Below are 21,067 nucleotides of genomic sequence, written 5' to 3'. Positions count from 1 at the left end.
TGCCACTTGAAATGTATGAGTAGAATATAGATAGGGGAAAAGGTGTTGTTAAAGCAATAACCTGGGAAAATATATAAATAGGAATGTCCAGCATTGCTCAAAAAGTAAGCACATGGTTCAGTTTATCTGGAGCCCAGGATGCCTATGAAGGGCTAATAGGAGATACGATTGGAACACAAGACTAATGTCCTGTTGTAAAGTGACAACAGCACTTCAGAGTTCTCAGTTTAGTAAGAAATGGTTAACTGTTAAAGGGTGACCTTCAAAGTGAGTAGTTTTCAGTATGATGCAGGATAAATGGGACCTGGGAGAAGTTAATGGCAGATATGTCTGTGGAGACAATGACCTCAGTCCCAGGAGAATTACAAATAATAGATTTCACAAAGAACTTTTTACATAACAGATGGCTAATAGATGGCACACAGATGCACATTATCGTAATAACCATTACTGCATCTTTTCTTTTTTTTCCTTTTTTTTTTTTTTTTTGTTGTTTGTTTGTTTTGAGGTGGAGTCTTGCTCTGTCACCTGGGCTGGAGTGCAGTGGTGCGATCTCAGCTCACTGCACTCTGTCTCCCAGGTTCAAGCGATTCTCCTGCCTCAGCCTCCCAAGTAGCTGGGATTACAGGCGCCCGCCACCATGCCTGGCTAATTTTTTGTATTTTTAGTAGAGATGGGGTTTCACTCTGTTGGCCAGGCTGGTCCCAAACTCCTGACCTCGTGATCCACCCGCCTTGGCCTCCCAAAGTGCTTTGATTACAGGTAAGAGCCACGGCACCCGACCACTGCATCTTTGGCCAAGTGTAAATGGCCAGAAAACTTTTTACCACATTGCAACAAAAGAGCGCAATGAAGAGTCAGAGATCCCAGCTGGGCGCGGTGGCTTCAACATATATTCAGTAAATACAATATTCTTAGGAGTTTTAAAATCTTATATTATTTCTCCCTTTACCTTTTACAGGGATTTTCATTTATTAAAACTCGGTGATCCAGGCTTCTACTAGCTTAAAGCCCTATGAAGACAGACTGCCTGCTTCATCTTTGTATTCCCAGTATAGGGATAATACATATATTCAGTAAATGTTTGTCAAATGACTAAGCTTTAAAATGATCAAATATGCCAAGATTCAGATTGTTTTAATTACTGATAATAGAAAATTGTTCTTTTTCTTCACTCCCCCTTTTAATCTTTTTTCTTTTCATCTACTCTCAAAGATCATTTGAAACACAGTTGTCAAGAGTGGAAGCAGAATTGTTAAGAAGAGAAGCTCCTCCCTCTTATGGACAATTGATTGCTCAGGGTTTAATTCCACCAGTTGAAGATTTTCCTGTTTGTTCACCTAATCAGGTATATTGCAATGTGTTATTTCTATTACATTTCCTCTTAAAATGAAATCTGTGCCTGTATATATGATAAAGCAAAGACCCTTGACTGTCAGAATTTTTGCAATCAAGGATTTAAATGTATGGAAGATTTGAAGTCATAGTTTTCATTATATTTTAATACTTCAAACTACAAAAGTATATTTTTCATTCCACTGATTTGGTTGTGCAATTCTTAAGCATTTTACTGTTTAGGATAATTTAGTGCATTATAATTCAAAAGTATTAAGCTTGACAAGTTATTTTTCACTTGACCTGAACATCTACAAGATTTAAGAATGAACACTAAAATTAATATGCTAGCAATATAACATGCTAGATTAACCACTTATAAGTAAAAGTAATTGAAGTTAACATTTCTACCTCAGGAAAAACATCTTCAAGCTGGATTTTACAGTGTTTAACAATTTATAGCATTTTGTTTATATAGTAATTCATTATATGTTTCTGAGTTCTTTAAATTTCTCAGCAATTAAAAAAATTTTTCTCGTAGTGCTTAAAAATGTGCCAGCGTTCATTTTAGGCATAAGGATTTATTCATTTAAATTGTAAATTGATTCAGAAACATTTATAAAAATTGTTGTTTCCAGTATTATAATTAAAACTGGTAAACATTGTTTTCCCGGTAATATAATTATTTTCAAAATAGAATACCATTTCCTTTTTGGTAAATGTGATTTCTGATTACAGTCTATCACCTTATTGGAGTCTTTTAAGAAATCTTTGGTGAGAATTTGTAGTTTCAAAACATTTCTCCATATATAATTTCCTAAGTAAATCATTCAGAAGTTCCACTGGTTGGAATTTTGTGTGCAAAGTAGGAAAAACCTAAGTTGTGGCTTCTTTATATCAGCCCTGCTATGGGGAAAGTTTTTTTTTTTTAGGTAAGAATCAGACCACGGTTAATTTTACACACCTACTTCATTCTCTACCACCCACCACCCCTAAACCCCATAAAGTTAGAGGGAACACAGTTCACACAAGATTGTCTTCACTCCTAACACCAATTGCAAATTCAGGGAGTTCCCCAAATCGCCTTCAGGTTTGGTAATTTACTAGGAACACTCAGAAAACTCACTTAAAGCAGCTCACTTGCGATTACAGTTTATTACAGGGAGAGGATACAGACACAGATTAACCAAGGGAAAAGATGCATAGGACAAAGTTCAGAAGGGTACCAAACATGGATCTTCCAGTTGTCCTTTCCCCATAGAGGCAAGAGGGCATTACTGTGTGAACACAGATATGCGACAATATGCATGGAGTGTTACCAACCAGGAAAGCTTACCCAGGCCTCGGTGTCCAGAGTTTGTACTGGTGCACTAGCACATAGGCAGGATTAATTGCACATGTGGCCAATCCCAGTTTCTAGCCTTATCCAGAGATTGACCCAAAGCACTCACCCTACATCACACTGTTGGTGTGGTTCAGAGCTTCCACTCTAAATCAGTTTTACCATCTGGCTGGTCCAAGGCCGCCAGGCAAAGACACTGCTTTCAGACATGACAGTGGAAGGGCTTGGAGATCATGTACCAAAAGCCAAGGACAAAGGCTTTGGGTGAGGTTAAATTCTTTATTACCTCACACTACCCCAGTTTCTCAGGTTATATTTACCCTCGTGGGAGAATTCTACTTCAACATTTTAGAATAAAATATGTTTTATGGGTGGTAAGTTAGATTTTATTCATTTAATGAGATTAAACTCTCAAGTTTGAAGCTTTTGGCAACAAATTATGAAATTTTTGTAGCAGTTTTTGGAAAAAATAAGTAATGATGTAATTCACCATCTCACTCAAAGTAGAAATGCTTTTTGAGGAATGCTTTCTCCTTCATAAACTGTAGAAGCATATGAAATTATTCCTAGAACATTCATGAGATCCCCTTGTAAAATATAATGTTAGATTGCCAATCCTAATTAAACTGACTTTTAACTAAGTAGAGAGTTTCACCTCAGTATGACAAACCAAATGTTAAAGTCAGCAATAAAGTATGTTGAAGGCATTGTTGATCTTGATGGCTAATAGCAGCACAACAGAGAAGGATAACAGAAGAGCCATTTGTTCATTGCTGGACATAATAGCATAGTGCTCAACATGAAGGCTTAAAACTTGCGTGCTCACTGTTGAGGAGCAGATCTGTGGAGAAGTTCATTAGAAATGTGAACCACTTTTTCTTTTTCTTTTTTTTTTTTTTTAATTTATAGTTAGGTACTTCTTAATTGGTGAAAACTCTTACTCATCTGTATAGCAAATCCATGTGTGCTGATATTCAAATTTCTTATTGGCAATCTGTGCCTTACTAATGTTAGACTATGAAATGTTCCTATGATAGTAGCTTCTTAACTTATCATAAATTATGTTCATGGCACTATGGAAAGGCCTATATGGAAAGCATAAATAAATGCAATACCAGTCACAAAGAGATACAGAACATAAGAGGACATTTTCCTTATTTTCTACCTTCTTTCTTCTGTGAGGGGAAAGGGAAGAGGTGTGAGTTTTGGCAGGAGACAGTATCATCATCTGAAGGAGAGTATATCAACTTGAGATTGTTTCCTGGAAGTATAATTTTTAAATACTAAATGCCAGGTTGCTGAAAGCTGTTTCAAGTTTGAATACTTCTTTTTATAACCACTAGATGGAGCTTAAAGACTATCTTATCTAATGCTATATGCTTTTAAAAATAAACTCTAAACTCGTTCATCTAGAAAAAAGAATAGATTTTTTATTGAGTTGGGCAGCCTTTCATATACACTAATTACAGCTAACTAGTTTTCAAAGAATGATATAATTTATACTTAATACTAAACTATAGAAAATAAAACTTTAAAGATTGAGAAGAAATCTAAATGTCTAGATACCATTGAGTAATGATATAAACAGGTTCTTTTGTTGTTTCTTGTTGTCTTCTGTGCTGTATTACAAATATAATTCCTTTATTTGTGACAATATAATTAAATCCTCAGTATCCATTCAGCAAATGCTTGAGAACCAACTCTGTGAAATACAATTTTCACATGTTTCGGAAAAGTTCAGCCTTGTAAATTAAGTCTAATTTGTTCTTTAAAATAAAAAAAAGATAAAAGGCCTGGTTTTCACAAACTCATTTTGGTCACTTCGTCAATTATGTAGAGATTCTCCTATGTTCCTAGTTACAGAAGTATCAATTTTATTTTCTAGCTTTGGTACACTTTTCACGTTGGATTACGATGTGAGATTTTGAAACAACTGTTACAATTGACATTAAATATCATTTTTAAGTTGAATATATAAAATAGAATATCAAGAAGAGTTTAAACAAACAATGATTCAAGTTAGATTAGTAGATTAGATTCTGTAGTAGGATGAACCCACATAGGTAAGAGAATTTAATTTTTCCTCCTTAGACCCAAAAGCAACAATGAGTAACAGAATTTTTAACCACAACACATTCTTAATAGAAGGGTGGTTTTTTTTTTTTATCTTGGTACCTTGTTGTTAACTATCTTAAGATCTTTTCTTATTTTTGTAGGCTTCTGTTTTGGAAAATCTGAGGCTAGCAGTACGATCTCAGCTTGGATTTACTTCAGTCAGGCTTCCTATGGCAGGCAGATCAAGCAACATTTGGAACCGTATTTTTAATTTTGCAAGATCACGTCATTCTGGGTCATTGGCTTTGGTCTCAGCAGATGGAGATGAGGTTGTCCCTAGTCAGAGTACCAGTAGAGAACCTGAGAGAAATCATACTCACAGAAGTTTGTTTTCCGTGGAGTCTGATGATACAGACACAGAAAATGAGAGAAGAGATATGGCAGGAGCATCTGGTGGGGTTGCAGCTCCTTTGCCTCAAAAAGTCCCTCCCACAACGGCAGTAGAAGCGACAGTAGGAGCAGGTGCAAGTTCCTCAACTCAGAGTACCCGAGGTGGTCATGCAGATAATGGAAGGGATGTGACAAGTGTGGAACCCCCAAGTGTGAGTCCAGCACGTCACCAGCTTACAAGTGCACTCAGTCGTGTGACTCAGGGGCTACGTTGGGTACGTTTTACATTAGGACGATCAAGTTCCGTAAGTCAGAACCAGAGTCCTTTGAGACAACTTGATAATGGGGTAAGTAGAAGAGAAGATGATGATGATGTTGAAATGCTGATTCCAATTTCTGATGGATCTTCAGACTTTGATGTGAATGACTGCTCCAGACCTCTTCTTGATCTTGCCTCAGATCAAGGACAAGGGCTTAGACAACCATATAGTGCAACGAATCCTGGAGTAAGGCCAAGTAATCGAGATGGCCCCTGTGAGCGTTGTGGTATTGTCCACACTGCCCAGATACCAGACACTTGCTTAGAAGTAACACTGAAAAACGAAACGAGTGATGATGAGGCTTTGTTACTTTGTTAGGTACGAATCACGTAAGGGAGATTGTATACAAGTTGGAGCAATATCCATTTATTATTTTGTAACTTTACAGTTAAACTAGTTTTAGTTTAAAAAGAAAAAATGCAGGGTGATTTCTTATTATTATATGTTAGCCTGCATGGTTAAATTCAACAACTTGTAACTCTATGAACTTAGAGTTTACTATTTTAGCAGCTAAAAATGCATTACATATTCATATTGTTCAATAATGTCCTTTCATTTGTTTCCGATTGTTTTCATCCTGATACTGTAGTTCACTGTAGAAATGTGGCTGCTGAAACTCATTTGATTGTCATTTTTATCTATCCTTTGTTAAATGGTTTGTACAAAATAATACCTTATTTTAATTGAAACGTTTATGCTTTTGCCAACACATCTTGTAACTTAATATACTAGATGTTAAGGTTGTTAATGTACAAAAAAAACACCCTTATACTCACCTGCGTTTTCATTTGTTTGACATTTGTCTATTATTGGATTTCATTATCATATGAACTTATCAAAGGGAACCAAACTGTCTAAAAATTTTTCTCTTACTTTAACATACAATGATGTGAAATTTAGGCAGAGTTAGATAAATTACTGGCAAAAACAAAACTCTTTTATAAAGATTTTCTAATGTTGACTTTAATACTCTAACATGGTACAAACCAAATGGTAAAATCCCAAGTCATTTCTTTTTTCATCTCTATTTAGCAACAGAATTAAGTGGATGAAGATATTCTACTATGCATTAAATCTTGAACTTTATAAAACATGTACAAAAATTGTACAACATAAGTTCCCCTAATACAGGGTTGCGCTTGCATTGGACCCTAGGGATTTGCACTAAAATTATATCAAGGTCTCAGATGAGCTTAGTGCACAAGCACTATCACTTTAAATGCTATTATTTGCTACCACAGCGACTATATATTTCCATAGCTTTTGGCTGGGGGCAGGGGACATTTTTATTACAACTTGAAATTGCTTTGCTGGTTTCATATTTATTTGTTGTATTTAAAAAATACATTGTTGTAAGAGTGATTTTTTCTATATATTTTATTCCTGGGGGGATCATGCTACACTCTCAAAAGAAAATTAAGAAATCATTCAGATCATCCCCCCCTTTTTAAGTAGTGTGAATTGCAAAACCCAACATATTTTTTTTACTGTCAATTGCCGTTTATTTATTCTTTAGCTGTCTGTTTTAGTAGTTTAATGATTATGAAAAATGTATTTGTGTGTGATTTGCTATTTATTAAATTTTAAGTACTTTGCTGAATGTCATTTTAAAGCATGTTTGAAGTCTTGTGTATTTGTCTGTGTTATGCTGTCAGGAGGAACTGACTAAGATGTTTTAATATGTATCAAAAATTAAAATGATTTTTTTTATTGCCTTGAGGTACTTTTTAAATCAAAGTTGTTCTTTATTTGTTGAATTTTGGTGCATATACAAATTCAGGCCATAAAATATGCAATATATCTAGAATAAAAATGATTAGAAGGAGATCATTCCTTAACTACTTTATAGTAAAGTAGTAGCTTTTACCAGTACTCGAGGGTAAAATTTTCTAAGGACTTGAATATTATTTTGCTTGAGACTGCCCTTCAATTGATGTATCTCACAAGATGAGTTTAATTGATTAAACTGCCTTTTAATTGACTTATCTCACAAGATGCAGTAACACAATCAGTTCTCTTTTTAAATTGTTTTCACATACATTTTAGATCCCTATAGTATATTCTACTGGCAGAATTTGTGTTACCAAATAATCTTTTATGCCCTAGTACTAATATACTATCAAGTATAAGGGTTTTGGTTTTCTAGCATATGTTTTAATTTATTATTTTAATTAACTAATATGTCTTCCTGGTTCAAACAGTGAAATGTAAATTCCTCTTCTATCCCAACACCCATCTTTTAGTTCACTTGAAAGAGACACATATCAGTACCAGATTCTTGTATATCTCTCTAGAAATAACCATATATGTACATAGGCATATCAATACCATATATAGTAATGCAAATTGTAACATACTATGCATACATTTTCTGTACCTTTTCTCAAAGGGAAATAATACATCATTAGAGTTTGAATATTAAAAGTAAGATCAAGCATTTCTGTTGTTTTTTTTACATTTAAATCATTGATCTCTCCTGAATTTAGGGCTTCACTATCTTTTTTCCAGATAACTACCTAGTTTTCACAAAGCTATTTATTAAATAATAGATCCTTTCCTTACTAATTTGAAATGGAACTTATATAGTACATTTCCATATTATTTGGGTATGTTTCTAGACTCTATTTTCTTCTGTTGATCTGCTTTTCTCTTTTTGTACCAATCCTTTATTGTTTTAATAACTGATTTTTAAATGTTTCAAATATTCTTATTTATATTTCCATTTGAATGACAGAATCAATTTGTTGAGTTCCACAAAACATCCATGGGTACTTTTTTTTTTTGGACAGTTTTAATTTTATAGATTAATTTAGGGGAATTTGACATCATTATCATGTTAAAGCTTTTTATCTAAACTATGGTGCACTATCTAAAAATCATGCCCATTCGTCTTTTTTTGTTTCCTTCAGATGAATTTTACACTTTACAGAGATCTCATACATTTTTAAGAGTTTATTTTTTTAAATTTTTACATTTTGCCTTTATTAATTAAATCCTGTTTATAATTTTGCCTAATTTTAGTGCATGTAAAGGCTAATTATTTATGTTAATTTTCTACCTGGCTACCTGATTCCATTTTTTTGTTGTTTGTAATAGTATTTCACTTAATTATTTTGTGTTTTCCAACTACACAGTCCTGTCATCAGCAAACACTGATAATGTAACCATTGTTACAGTTTGCATTCCTCTTTGTATCTTAATTGCATTCTCTAGTACTTCTAAAATAATGTTCAATAACTGGCTATAATTAATTGAGTTGAGATAGATATAATCATATTAAGGAGTATCAACTAATCCCTATTTTTAAAACTTCTTAAAGACTGCATGTTTAATTTTATCACATGCCTTTTCAACATCTGTGGAGATGATCATACGATTTTTTTTCCTTTGATCCTTTAAGATGAATTTTACTAATATATTTTGTAATTTTGCACTATCATTACATTCTTTAAATAAATTCTTTTTGGCCATGTATTTTTTTAATATATTGCTAGACTGCACTTCATATTTTATTAGGATATTTGCACTTGTATTAATCAGTAGTCTATAGTTTGTGTGTGCGTGCATACACGTGTTCACTTTGAGAAGTTTAGTATTTTATGCTTGTGGATTTGGAAACTTCTCTCCTTTTACAATGCCCTAGAACAGTTTAAATAGCATTGGAATTTTCTGTTTCTTAAAATTTCAGTGAAATTAGCTGGGTTTAGTGGATGTTTGGCAAGCAGCTTTTTGACAACTTTGTTGGTATCATCTAGGTAATTAATCCATGTAGTTTTTATATCCTATCTGGATCAGGAACCATCCATTTAATCCAAGTTTTCAAATTTATTTGCCTAGTTGAAGAAAGTTAACTCTTCGTCTTCTGTGCATGTGGATGTTGCCCCTTAGTTTGTATTATGCTTTCTTAGTTTCATTTTTTTTTTTTTTTGAGGCGGAGTCTTGCTGTGTCGCCCAGGCTGGAGTACAGTGGCACGATCTCTCTCACTGCAAGCTCCGTCTCCCGGGTTCATGCCATTCTCCTGCCTCAGCATCCCGAGTAGCTGGGCCTACAGGCGGCCGCCACCAGGCCCAGCTAATTTTTTTGTATTTTTAGTAGAGATGGGGTTTCACCGTATTAGCCAGGATGGTTTCGATCTCCTAACCTCGTGATCCGCCCGCCTCAGCCTCCCAAAGTTTCTCCCTTATTTTCTTGATAAAGGTAGCTGTTTACCTACTTTTTTAATTGTGTATTTTTTTATTTTCCCCAAACTGCTTGGATGTCTCTATTCTGTAATTTTCTTCTTTCTAATTAGTTGATTTCCACTTTAATAAGTTTTCCACATTTTGCTTTCCTTGGTTTATTTTGTCGTTTTTTTCTAACTCGTTGAGTTAGCATGTAACTTATTTATTTTTACTTCTTAATTATTAAGAAGAGATTAAGACATGGACTTAAGTGAGCACTGCTTAAGGTGAATCATTTGGCTGCAGTAATGTTGTCATTACTGTTATTTTCTAAATGTTCTTAAGTTTCAGTTTTGATACCTTCTTTAATCCAAAAGTTGTATAAAAGGATTTTTTTCTTTGCTTTTTTTTTTCTAGATAATGAGAATTTTTTGGTGTGAGTCATTTTGTTTTCTGATTCTTTTCATTTTATGGCATCAAAAACAATGTTAAGAGTATATGTGTTGGGGGGGCAGTTATTGTCTTTCAATTTTTAAATGTCCCAAGAGCGCTTTTAAAAAGTGTGTTATTTCTTTACAGGATACAGATTTTAGTAGGAATTACTCAGATTTTAGATCTTCTCAACAGGTTACAGTCCTTTGTCTTGTCAGTCAGAGCACCAATATTAGTAGGGAAGAGAATGGAAACAAAAGGAGCTGTATCAGAAGGGATCTATGGGCCAGAAGCCCTGTTATTGGCTCATGTCATACACTAGCACTAAGAATATAAAAGCACAGGATGAAGGGGTCTTTCGATAAGCTGTTGAGGTTTTAATTCTTACTACTGCTTACCACTGTCATCCACTGTTAATCTGGAAATAAGTGGGTAAGACAGGCTAAATGGGATAAAGGAAGAACAAGTTAATTGAATTCTCTAAGTGTTTATTGAGCCACCTACAACAGACCCAGCAACGGTCACAGCAGTTTACAGCAGCCCTCCTTTCACCTGCTCCACCATTCCCTCACACCTTTTCCCCCAAATTCTAAGGGAGAAGATGACAGCAACTTGATAGGACCTGCTTTACTCAGGAAGGTCCCTGTTTAAAAATTGGTAGAAGCAGGCAGTAGAGAGAAAGGCCTTTTCTCTGAATACCTGAACTCTTGTTCAGGAATAGCATACAAATTGCAAATTGTATATAGTTATTGGCATGAGCTGATGGCTGGCTGTGATTGCATTTTTTTCCTAAGGTAATCAACATTCAAGGTAGAAAAAGGATGCTAAGTAAAATTTACAGAATTTTAGAGCTGGAAGGAATCTTAAAATGAAGTAACAGACATAGCTGTTTAGTCAGGAATTTTCTAGACTTCAAAGAAATCAATTATATACCCATATTATGTTATACATGCAGGTAAACATAGGCCATGTATGCATACATGGTTTACCATCGTGATGTCATGAGATTTTTTCCTATTAGAAGTCAGGCCATTCTGACATTTTTGCACGTGCCTGCTCCTAAATGTGTGTATCCCACACCATGATGGTATTCACACCATCAAATGCTATTCTGCGAGCCTTTTACCACTAGCTGCTTCTGCATTATAGGAATTTTCAGAGCAATAATATTTGCCTATTGTTGAGTGCCTATCACCTGCCAATTTCTTTATATGTATCCTTGGTATCTTCACAGTCCTGTGAAGTAACAAACTTACCTTCTATTTATCCAAGGGCATATAGCCAATAAGGGCAGAACTAAGATTTAACCTTAGTCATGCCTGACTCAACAGCTGTGAATAAGATGGATCATAAAGTGAAGTAAGATTTATCAGGAGAAATATCTATCAAGTTGGAGTTGACAGAACTGGATTATTATGCCAACTCACTGAGCCTCAGCTTTGTCATCTTGAGGTAAGGATAATAGCTTTTTCATAAGATCATTGTGAGGAATAAAGATAACATTTGTAAAGGCCTTAGCACTTGTTCTGTCCATCTATTGCTGCATAAAAAACTACCTGCAAACTTTGTGCTTAAAGCAACCACAATCATTCAGTTTTCTCACAAATCAATAATGTGGGCAGAGCTCAGTGGTATTGGCTCATTCTGCTCCTCTTGGCCTCTGCTGGAATTGGAGAATATACTCCCCAAAGAGCTCACCTGAGTGACTGGCAGGTTTGTGCTGCCTGTTGGCTGGGTGCTCAGCCAGGAGCCTAGAATCCTCTTCATGTGAGTCTCCTCAAGGTTGCTTATGTTTCCTTAGAGCATGGAAGCTGGACCCAAGAATGAATGTTCCAGTATACAGAAGCTGCAAGGCTCTTATGACAGAGTCTCAGACATCCTAGAATGTTATTAGGTTGGTGCAAAAGTAATTGCGACTTTCACCATTACTTTCAATGGCAAAACTGGCAATTACTTTTGCACCAACGTAATACTTCTGCCACATTCTACTTGTCAAATCACTGGCCAACCCAGATTCAGTAGGAAAAGAAATAGACTCACCTCTAAATAAAAGGAATAGCAGATAAGTCATTCCATCTTTACCCCAGCACAGTACCTAATACATAGCAAGAAACATTAAGTTGCCATTATTAATATTTTAAGTAGAAAAAGTTTTACAGCCTTAGAAATTTATTTGCTAAAAGGATATAAAATTAGCTCCACTGTCGTGTCAGGCATGTATGTGTATCTCCTATCTGTTTATTACATACAAGGATAAAACAATTTGCCTTAGCATATTCAGTCAGAAATCACAGCATTGATGCAATTTTAAATAAACATATTTAGGCAGTTGGTAAAATTTAAAGATTAGCATTTATTTATCTACATTTAAAATAATTTGTATTAATATTTCAACATGTTGTAACCTATAAAATTTTTATTTTTAAATTGCTTAGAAGCAACAGTATAGTGGGTAAAAATCTGGAGTCAGATTGCCTGGATTCTAATTTCTGTCCAACTCCTTACTGGCATGTGCCCTTCAGGAAGTCAATCACCCTGTACTTCCATTCTTCATCTGTAAAATGGGGATAATAGGGCTACTGGAGAATCAAACAAATTAATATACATAATGCTCTTGGAACAGCATTGTAATATATACATAGCAGCTCTTGGCTCATAGTAGGTGCTGTATAACTCTTTGCTATTATTGTAATTGTTTAAATGTTAAAACATCTGACCAGGTAAGGTGGCTTATGCCTGTAATCCCAGCACTTTGACAGGCCAGGTGGGTAGATCACCTGAGGTCAGGAGTTCAAGACCAGCCTGGCCAACATGGTGAAACCCTGTCTCTATTAAAAATACAAAAATTAGCCGGGTGTGGTGGTGCATGCCTGTAATCCCAGCTACTTGGGAGGCTGAGGCGGGAGGATTGCTTGAACCCAGGAGGTGGAGGTTGCAGTGATCCGAGATCACACCACTGCACTCCAGCCTGGGTAACAGAGCGAGACTCCGTCTCAAAAAAAAAATCTCTGAAGCTTACATTTAAATAAGCTATTGTACATGAAAAGTTCTAAAATAATAGTGGTTTCTGAAGAGAAACGGAAACAGATGATTTTCCATTTTTTATGTGTGCTTATTCCTGGGATCATGAAACTGAATTGCAACCCAGAACAAAGGTCAATAAGAGAGCAGGGGAGAAGAAAGGGTAACAGCCCACTTGTGGTAAGTTAATAGAATTCCAAGACCAAGCAGACACAAATGAAAGGATCCTGCAGAGTTCAGGGGGCCCAAGGAAGTTACCTTAGTGACGGAACTAAAGTGAGGTCTTTACAGAACTCCTAGATCCGGATGTTTTTCAGATCACGTTGTTACCTTGTTGTAGCAAACACTGCTAATTGCATACCAGTATCCATGAAAAGAAAAGCCTCATTTTAAGGGTGATGGAAAAGGAAGAGAAAAGGCCTGATTTCACTGAGCAGTTGTATCAACCTTGGCCTGGCTATCTCTGGACTTCTAGTTCCATGAAAAAAATAAACCTGTATGTATTTAAGCAACTGGTAGGCTTCTCAGTTACCCATGGAGTAACCTTCTTAACCAGTCTACTGGCTCTTAAGTCAGGAATAGTAACGGTGGAGTAGAGGATTAAATGAGATGATGTGAATGCAGCAAACAGTGATGAGGAGGCACATATCAATGGAGCTCAATCAATGAGTTCAATCAATGTAGGTGCTCTGTCAATGTAGCTCCAGTTGATGGGTTCTCTCAATAAACTGCTCATCCTTGTGTTCTCCTAACAGAATTCTACTTATATGTTGGACTTTCCTGCAAGATTTCATTTGAACAAAGGGTTTTAGGGATTAATACAATTTGAAAACTAGTGTTAGAACATCACAGGACCAAGTCGCCTTCTGTCTACCTAGGACACACCTGGTTTACTGAGAATGAAATGAGAATTTGCTTAGAGTGTTTTCCAGTAAGGATACTGAGGTGTCAATTAGGGCAGATTCTCCCATATGTTGGAAGGAAGCTCAAACCCCAAAAAGCTTAATATCCCCCAAAAAGTGACTTGGAAGCTTTACTAAAGAGAAGTAATAGAGTACAGTGAGATGGAAAAGCATGGGCTTTGGAGTCAGGCACATCACAATTTGAATTCTGTGTCCACTACTAAAGAGGTTTTCTTTTTAGATGGAGTCTCCCTCTGTCACCCAGGCTGGAGTGCAGTGGTGTGATCTTGGCTCACTGCAACCTTCGCCTCCCGGGTTCAAGTGATTCTCCTGCCTCAGCCTCCTGAGTAGCTGGGATTACAAATGCATGCCACCACGCCCAGCTAATTTTTGTATTTTTAGTAAAGACAGGGTTTCACCATGTTGGTCTGGCTGGTCTCCAACTCCTGACCTCGTGATCCAGCCACCTCGGCCTCCCAAAGTGCTGGGATTACAGGTGTGAGCCACAGCACCCCGCCTAGAGTTTTGTAACTGAATAAATCACTTGATTTTCTTGTCTCATCTGGAAAATGGGATCACACCTACCCTTAAGGGTTACCAGTGAAAGGATCAAATTTTTAAAAAAGCAAGAAAAAAAATATGCAGAAGCCTTTCCTGGAGGTTTACACATAGAGAGTGAAAACAAATTTTAATTGTCAATATCATAGATTCACTTTCCAAAATAAAAGTCTTTTAAAAGAGCTCCCCTATACCATGTATTAAGCATTTTGTGTATTACTAGAGCTTTCTGAAACAGCAGGTTTCTTACAATAGCCACTGTCCTGTTTTCTTGGTTACAGGGCAACTTTTGGCTGTATCTCAATGAAAACTGAATTCACTAAACAAAGGTAGAGTGATATCTTGGCACACTCCTTTTTATTATTTACAGAAGCCAAAATAAAGAACTTCCATGGAGCCCTAGAACAGAAAAGACATGGCTACTTCCTGTGGGCTTAGCAACATATGTTGAGCTCGTAATAATAACAGAAGTTATGATAAAAAGCAACATGTAAACAATATTCAATGGAATATTCTCAATTGCATTATAATGGGAGCAGCTTTTTAAGATATTTCTATATTACTGCTGAGCTCTGATTTCAAGTGACCCTGGAAATTCCTTATAGATTTAGTTTTCCAAAGTCTGAGTTACCTTAAATATAAATTTTGTACAACAGTCCCCACCTTGTCTGAGGTTTCACCTTCTGTGGTTTCAGTTACCCACAGTCAACCTTGGTCTGAAAATATTAAATGGAAAATTCCAGAAATCAGTAATTCATAAGGTTTAAATTGTGTGCTGTTCTGAGTACTGTGATGAAATCTCATGCTATCCAGCTTCATTCCATGCAGGATGTGAATCCTCCCTTTGTCCAGCTTCTCCACACTGTGGACATTGCATGCCCCTGGTCACTTAATAGTGGTCTTGGTTATCAGATCAATTGTTGTGGTATCACAGTGCTTGAGTTCAAGTCACTCGTATTTTACTATTCATATTGGCCTCAAAGCACAAGAGTAATGATGTTGGCAATTTGGATATGCCACAGAGAAGCCGGAAAATGTGTTAAGTTAAACGTTGGAAGTTCTCCGCTTAACAAGGAAAGAAAAAAATTGTAGGCTGAGGTTGCTAAGGTCTATAAGAACAAATCTATGTGTGAAATTGTGAAGAAGGAAAAAATTATGTGCATAGTATATATAGGAAGAGTTTGGTACTAGCCTCAGTTTAGGCACCCACTGGGGGTCTTGACAGGTATCCCCCCTTATCGATGGGGGGATTTTCATTTCGTGAGTTTTAGCTACATCCTGTTCCTATTTCCTTTGGTGGCACTTTGCACATTGACATTTTTTATTGAGATTTTACCATACAACCTAATTTCCATTTCTCTATCTCATGTTGCCATTAGAGTAATTAGTCAAAGGCTGGGCTTGGTGGCTTACACCTGTAATCCCAACACATTGAGAGGCTGAGGATGAGGAGGGAGGATTGCTTGAGGCCAGGAGTTTGAGACCAACGTGAGCAACATAGCGAGACCCTTGTCTACTAAAAGTAAAAATAAATTAGCTAGGCAGGCATAATGGCAAGTGCCTGTAATCCCAGCTACTTGGGAGGCTGAGGTGGGAGGATCAATTGAGCCCAGGAGGTCGAGGCGGCAGTAAGCTATGATAGCATCCCTGCACTCCAGCCTGGGTGACAAAGCAAAGCCTTGTCTCTAAAGAAATTGTTTTAATTAAAAAGAGTTGTTAGCCAAGTGTGCAAAGCAACTGTTTGTAACCAATTCCTTGCTTTTGAGTAAACATAAGCATCTATTGGTACTTCCTGAGTACGAGCCCTCATACTAGATGCCTTATGTACTTTGTTTCTAATCCCCAGAACAAATATGTGATGGATGTTCTTATCCACACAAATAGCAGAAGAAGAAGCATCAATAAGTACCTCCATCATTGGGATTGGAAGCAGTATAGCTCTTGGAAGTTGAACTAATTCTTTATTGTATTTTCACTTATAGAATTGAGGGATTTAATTTTCTATTTTAAATGTTATAGCCTCATAGTAAGGATTTATGTTTTATTTTGGAATCATATTTGCTTTACAAAAAATATAAAAATATTAGAAAACAACCACTTCGCAATTATTGGGATGGCTGTAATAAAAAAGACAGGGAATAACAAGCATTGGTGAGGATGTGGAGAAACTGGAACCCTCATACATTGCTGGTAGGAATGTAAAACAGTGCAGCTGCTCTGTAAAACAGTCTGGCAGTGTCTCAAAAGTTAAATGTAGAGTTACCGTATGACCCAGAAATTCCACTCTTAGGTATATACCCAAGAGAAATAAAAACGTATCCACACAAAAACTTGTGCACAAATGTTCATGACAACCTTATTCACCAGAGCCGAAAAGTGGAAACAAGGCAAATGGCCATCACCTAATAAATGAACAAACAAAATGTGATATATTCATGCAATGGAATATTATTTGGCAACAAAAAGGAATGCTGTGCGATGAACCTCAAAAACACTCTACGTGAAAAAAGCCAGTTACAAAAAAACACAAATTGTATAATCCCATTTATATGAAACGTTCAGAAGAGGCAAATCTATAGAGACAAAAAGTAGATCAGTAGTTGCTCAGGGCTAAGGAAGGCTAAAGGAATTTGGAAGGAGGTGGGTGTCAGAGGAAAATTGTGCTACACAGTTAAACAGTCAAGGAAGACTTTTCTAAGACTATTAAAATAAGGGGAGAGATCAAACTCAAGTGTGCTGAAACAAAAGGTGAGCAGGTTTGGAAGTGCTGGGGTGAGCTAGTGGAAAAGTCCTGGAGGATGTAGAAGGGGAGGTTGGTCAGCGTAATTAGGCCAACTGTGCTTGCTAATTTGTACTTAGTGAAGTTAGGCTCCTACCCTTCCACAGAGACTGGGAGATAGGGGCATGAGCTAACTTGATTACATTTGAAGGAATGGCTCCAGGTCCTTGAGAAAGAGACACTTGGGTTATTAAACTGGCAAGAAGCTGGAAGAGGATCTATCTTCATTTCAAAGGAGCAAATAATTTTCAATTACAAGTTTTCTAAAGTAAATGCTCTAAGAAAAGGGAGGTCAGGGACCTATAATCAGGAAGGAACTTGTCTATAGGCTAGTCAACCTGAGGGGAATAATAATGCTGTTTCGCCAATGGATACAAGGTTTATTTTTGATATGATGAAAATGTTCTAAAATTAGATCAAATGAATGTTGTAAAACTCTGTAAATGTACTAAAAACCATTACGTTGTACACCCTAAATGGGTCAGCTTTATGGCATGTAAATTATAGCTCAATAAAGCTGTGTTTAAAAGATCAGAGAACAAAAATACAAATAATATCCCTTTTTTTCTGTTTGCTTTTAGAATTAGATCTAGCTATTCCGCTATAAATAACCTTGCTTATTCTGCAGGAAACAAGTAGTTGCTTTATGAAACTAAAGTTACAGAAAATACCGGCCAGACATGGTGGCTCACTCCTATAATCCCAGCACTTTGGGAGGCCAAAATGAGTGGATCACCTGAGGTTAGGAGTTCGAGACCAGCCTGGCCAACATGGCAAAACCCTGTCTGTACTAAAAATACAAAAATTAGCTGGGTGTGGTGGCATGTGCCTGTAGTCCCAGCTACCTGGGAGGCTGAGACAAGAGAATCGCTTAAACCCGGGAGATGGAAGTTGCAGTGAGCCAAGATCATGCCACTGTACTCCAGCTTGGCAGACAGAGCGGGACTCCATCTCAAAAATAAATAAATAATAAATACATAAATAAATAAACAGAGTTGCAGAAAATACCATTCGTCTTCCTTTAGTCAAAAACATAGGGCTGAGTACAGTGGCTCACGCCTGTAATCCCAGCACTTTGGGAGGCCGAGGCAGGTAGATCACCTGAGGTCGGGAGTTCCAGACCAGCCTGACCAACATGCAGAAACCCTGTCTCTACTAAAAATACAAAATTAGTCGGGCATGGTGGCGCATGCCTGTAATCCCAGCTACTCGGGAGGCTGAGGCAGGAGAATCACTTGAACCCACGAGGCAGAGGTTGCGGTGAGCCAAGATTGTGCCATTGCACTCCAGCCTGGGCAACAAGAGCGAAATTCCATCAAAAAAAAAAAAAAAACACCATAACGTAGTGAGGGTAGTGGTTGCAGGTACCATTGATATTAAAATTTGATCAAAGTAACTTACTTTGGCAGTAACCGCTCTGAGCCATAGCTTGTACATCTGTAAGATTGAGGTAATATTTCCTACTTCATGGACTTCCTGTAGTGATAAAATCATATATGCAAGGGCTTTATAGTCCAGTGCCAAGCATATTCAAATTCAATAACTGACTATTCCATAAACATTGATGGGGGGAATGCCACACGCCAGGCATTGTTCTGATGATTACTACTCTTGACTTCAAGCACCGGAGTCCTGCTTGAGAGCGCCTTTCCCTGGCTCTCCGCACCACATGCCTCCCTAAGAGGCAAGGAATTCACAGAGTTATGGAGACATGAGTGCTGCTCTTTCTCCCTCCACTTCTAGACCACACTCTTGGTACCCAGAATCCCAGATTTTCCCATCCAAGTGGCCTAAGTCCACATGCGGGACCTCCCTCGTGTCTTCCTGGGATCTATCTTCCTGGGGCTGGATGGAACTGTTAGCATGAATATCCCAGGCCCCAGGGGAGTGAGGAGCTTGGATGGACTGTGGCTAGGCAGGCTGCGGTGTCCACATGCACGAGCACAAGGCCTCTCATGGTGCAGAACAGGGCCGGGGATAGGAAGAGAAGGGACAAGTGTTTGCCATCCATATTCCTGCCCTGAGCACTGCAAATACTAGGGGCGAGACAAGTTCTGGCACTGGGGATAAGACAATATCCAAAACAAATATGAATATTATTAAAAACACTGAATTATTTCTGCCAACTGGAAGAATACTTATAGTGCATTTAACTTTTTTCTTTTCTCTTAAAGTCCAAGCCCATTTAGCTCTAAGCACAAAGCTATGGCCCTGAAAGTTTCTTTCCCCTTGAAGACTGCTTGACTTGAACTACAATAAATGAAGAATTATTACCTTTAGTAATTATGCATCTTCACTTCATTTCTAATTTATATTTTTTCTTGTTCCCATGAAAGACTCATTGCAAAGAAAATCCAAATGTTTATAAGAATAAAAATGCCTTATTTTTAAAAAGTCATTTATGCAAATTCCCTATGTACCATAATCTTTTCCCAGAGGGAAATGTAGATAGGAATAAATAGATGTTAAGGAAAGGGGGGAAAATGTCAGATGGAGGAATGAAAGAAGAATTTTAAAGATATTTCATAGTTAGAGTCTGATGGAATAACTTTATTCTTTCTCTTTCTCTATCTCTAAATAAAACTGGTTACTTATTTCCTTATTGTATGTGTCACTAACATTTTGATATTTCCCCAAATGTTCAAGTCTACATACATCAGGTATAATCAATGTATTCAAGTATAATCGATGTGAGAGTTAAATGCCTGAACAGGAATGTGTAAATCAAGTGTATGTGAACTACATAATATTGGAAATGTAAGATGGAAGCTTATTATTTAAGGAACTCCCATTAGTAAACTTTTTTTGAAGTAAATAATATGCTCGATCTGTATTTTCTTTTAATCATGATGTGAAAACTTTGCTTAATGTGAAGAATACATTGTATAAATCTAAAAAGTTATACTTTTATAATATAAAACTGGACTTATAACTTAGTGTGCACAAAAGGATGCAGTAGTCGTATTCAAAGGGATCAAAGAAACTACTTTCCTTTCCAATTTTGAAGAAAGGATAACAACTATATGTCAATATAGATGCAAAATCATCAGGAGTGACACTTTTTTGATGACAAATTGCTGAACAAACCAAATAGTCTTTTCAAGAAGCCATCTAGTGGTTTATTCCAGCCTTACCCTTACATATTTTGCAACACAATTTGTTTAATAACTTGTTTTTTGTAACACTCAGTTGAACTTCCTTGAAATGAAAAGTGAATGATACTAAAGGTGAGTTTGGAGTTCTAAAGGAGTTTAAAAAGACTCCTGGGCCAGGCACAGTGGCTCACACCTGTAATCCCAGCACTTTGGGAAGCTGAGGTCAGAGAATCACTTGAGCCCAGGACTTCAAGACCAGCCTGGGCAACACAGGGAAACCTCGTCTCTACAAATAATTTAAAAATTGGCTGAATGTGGTGGCACACACCTGTAGTCCCTGCTACTCGGGAGGCTAAGGTGGGAGGATCTCTTGAGCTTGAGAGGTTGAGGCTGCAGTGAGGCTGCACTCCAGCCTGGGAGACACAGTGAGACTCCGTCTCAAAAAAAAAAAAAAAAAAAAAGGCTAGAAGAAAAATCTGATCTGTGTCCTTATTAATATAGATCAAACACTAAAATCCCTACATAGAGCCCCATATTGGAATGTTGATAAGGCAAAAATGAAAAGTTAGTGAGTTACTCTTTTTGCACTGCTGTTACAATAGGTTATAGGTCTTTGAATACAAAAATATATGATACAGTTTTGTTTCCCAGAAGTTCACAGATTAATGCCCTTAAAT

General features: G+C 36.8%; 1 protein-coding gene across 2 annotated transcripts in view; it reads left to right on the top strand.

Moving 5' to 3' along the window:
* Positions 1-7,161, top strand: part of LRP12 (LDL receptor related protein 12) — a 97,299-nt gene extending 90,138 nt beyond the window's left edge. For both annotated transcript variants that reach the window (XM_055287020.2, XM_055287021.2), the window contains 2 exons: positions 1,216-1,348; positions 4,894-7,161. In XM_055287020.2, coding sequence (XP_055142995.1) covers positions 1,216-1,348; positions 4,894-5,760 — 1,000 coding nt within the window. In that variant the 3' untranslated portion in view covers positions 5,761-7,161. The remainder of the gene's footprint in view (positions 1-1,215; positions 1,349-4,893) is intronic.
* The last annotated feature ends 13,906 nt before the right edge of the window (positions 7,162-21,067 follow it).

Source organism: Symphalangus syndactylus, chromosome 7, assembly GCF_028878055.3.
Source record: "Symphalangus syndactylus isolate Jambi chromosome 7, NHGRI_mSymSyn1-v2.1_pri, whole genome shotgun sequence".
NCBI lineage: Eukaryota > Metazoa > Chordata > Mammalia > Primates > Hylobatidae > Symphalangus > Symphalangus syndactylus.
Note: the sequence above shows the minus strand (reverse complement) of the source record. Positions and strands in the feature narration are given on the sequence as shown.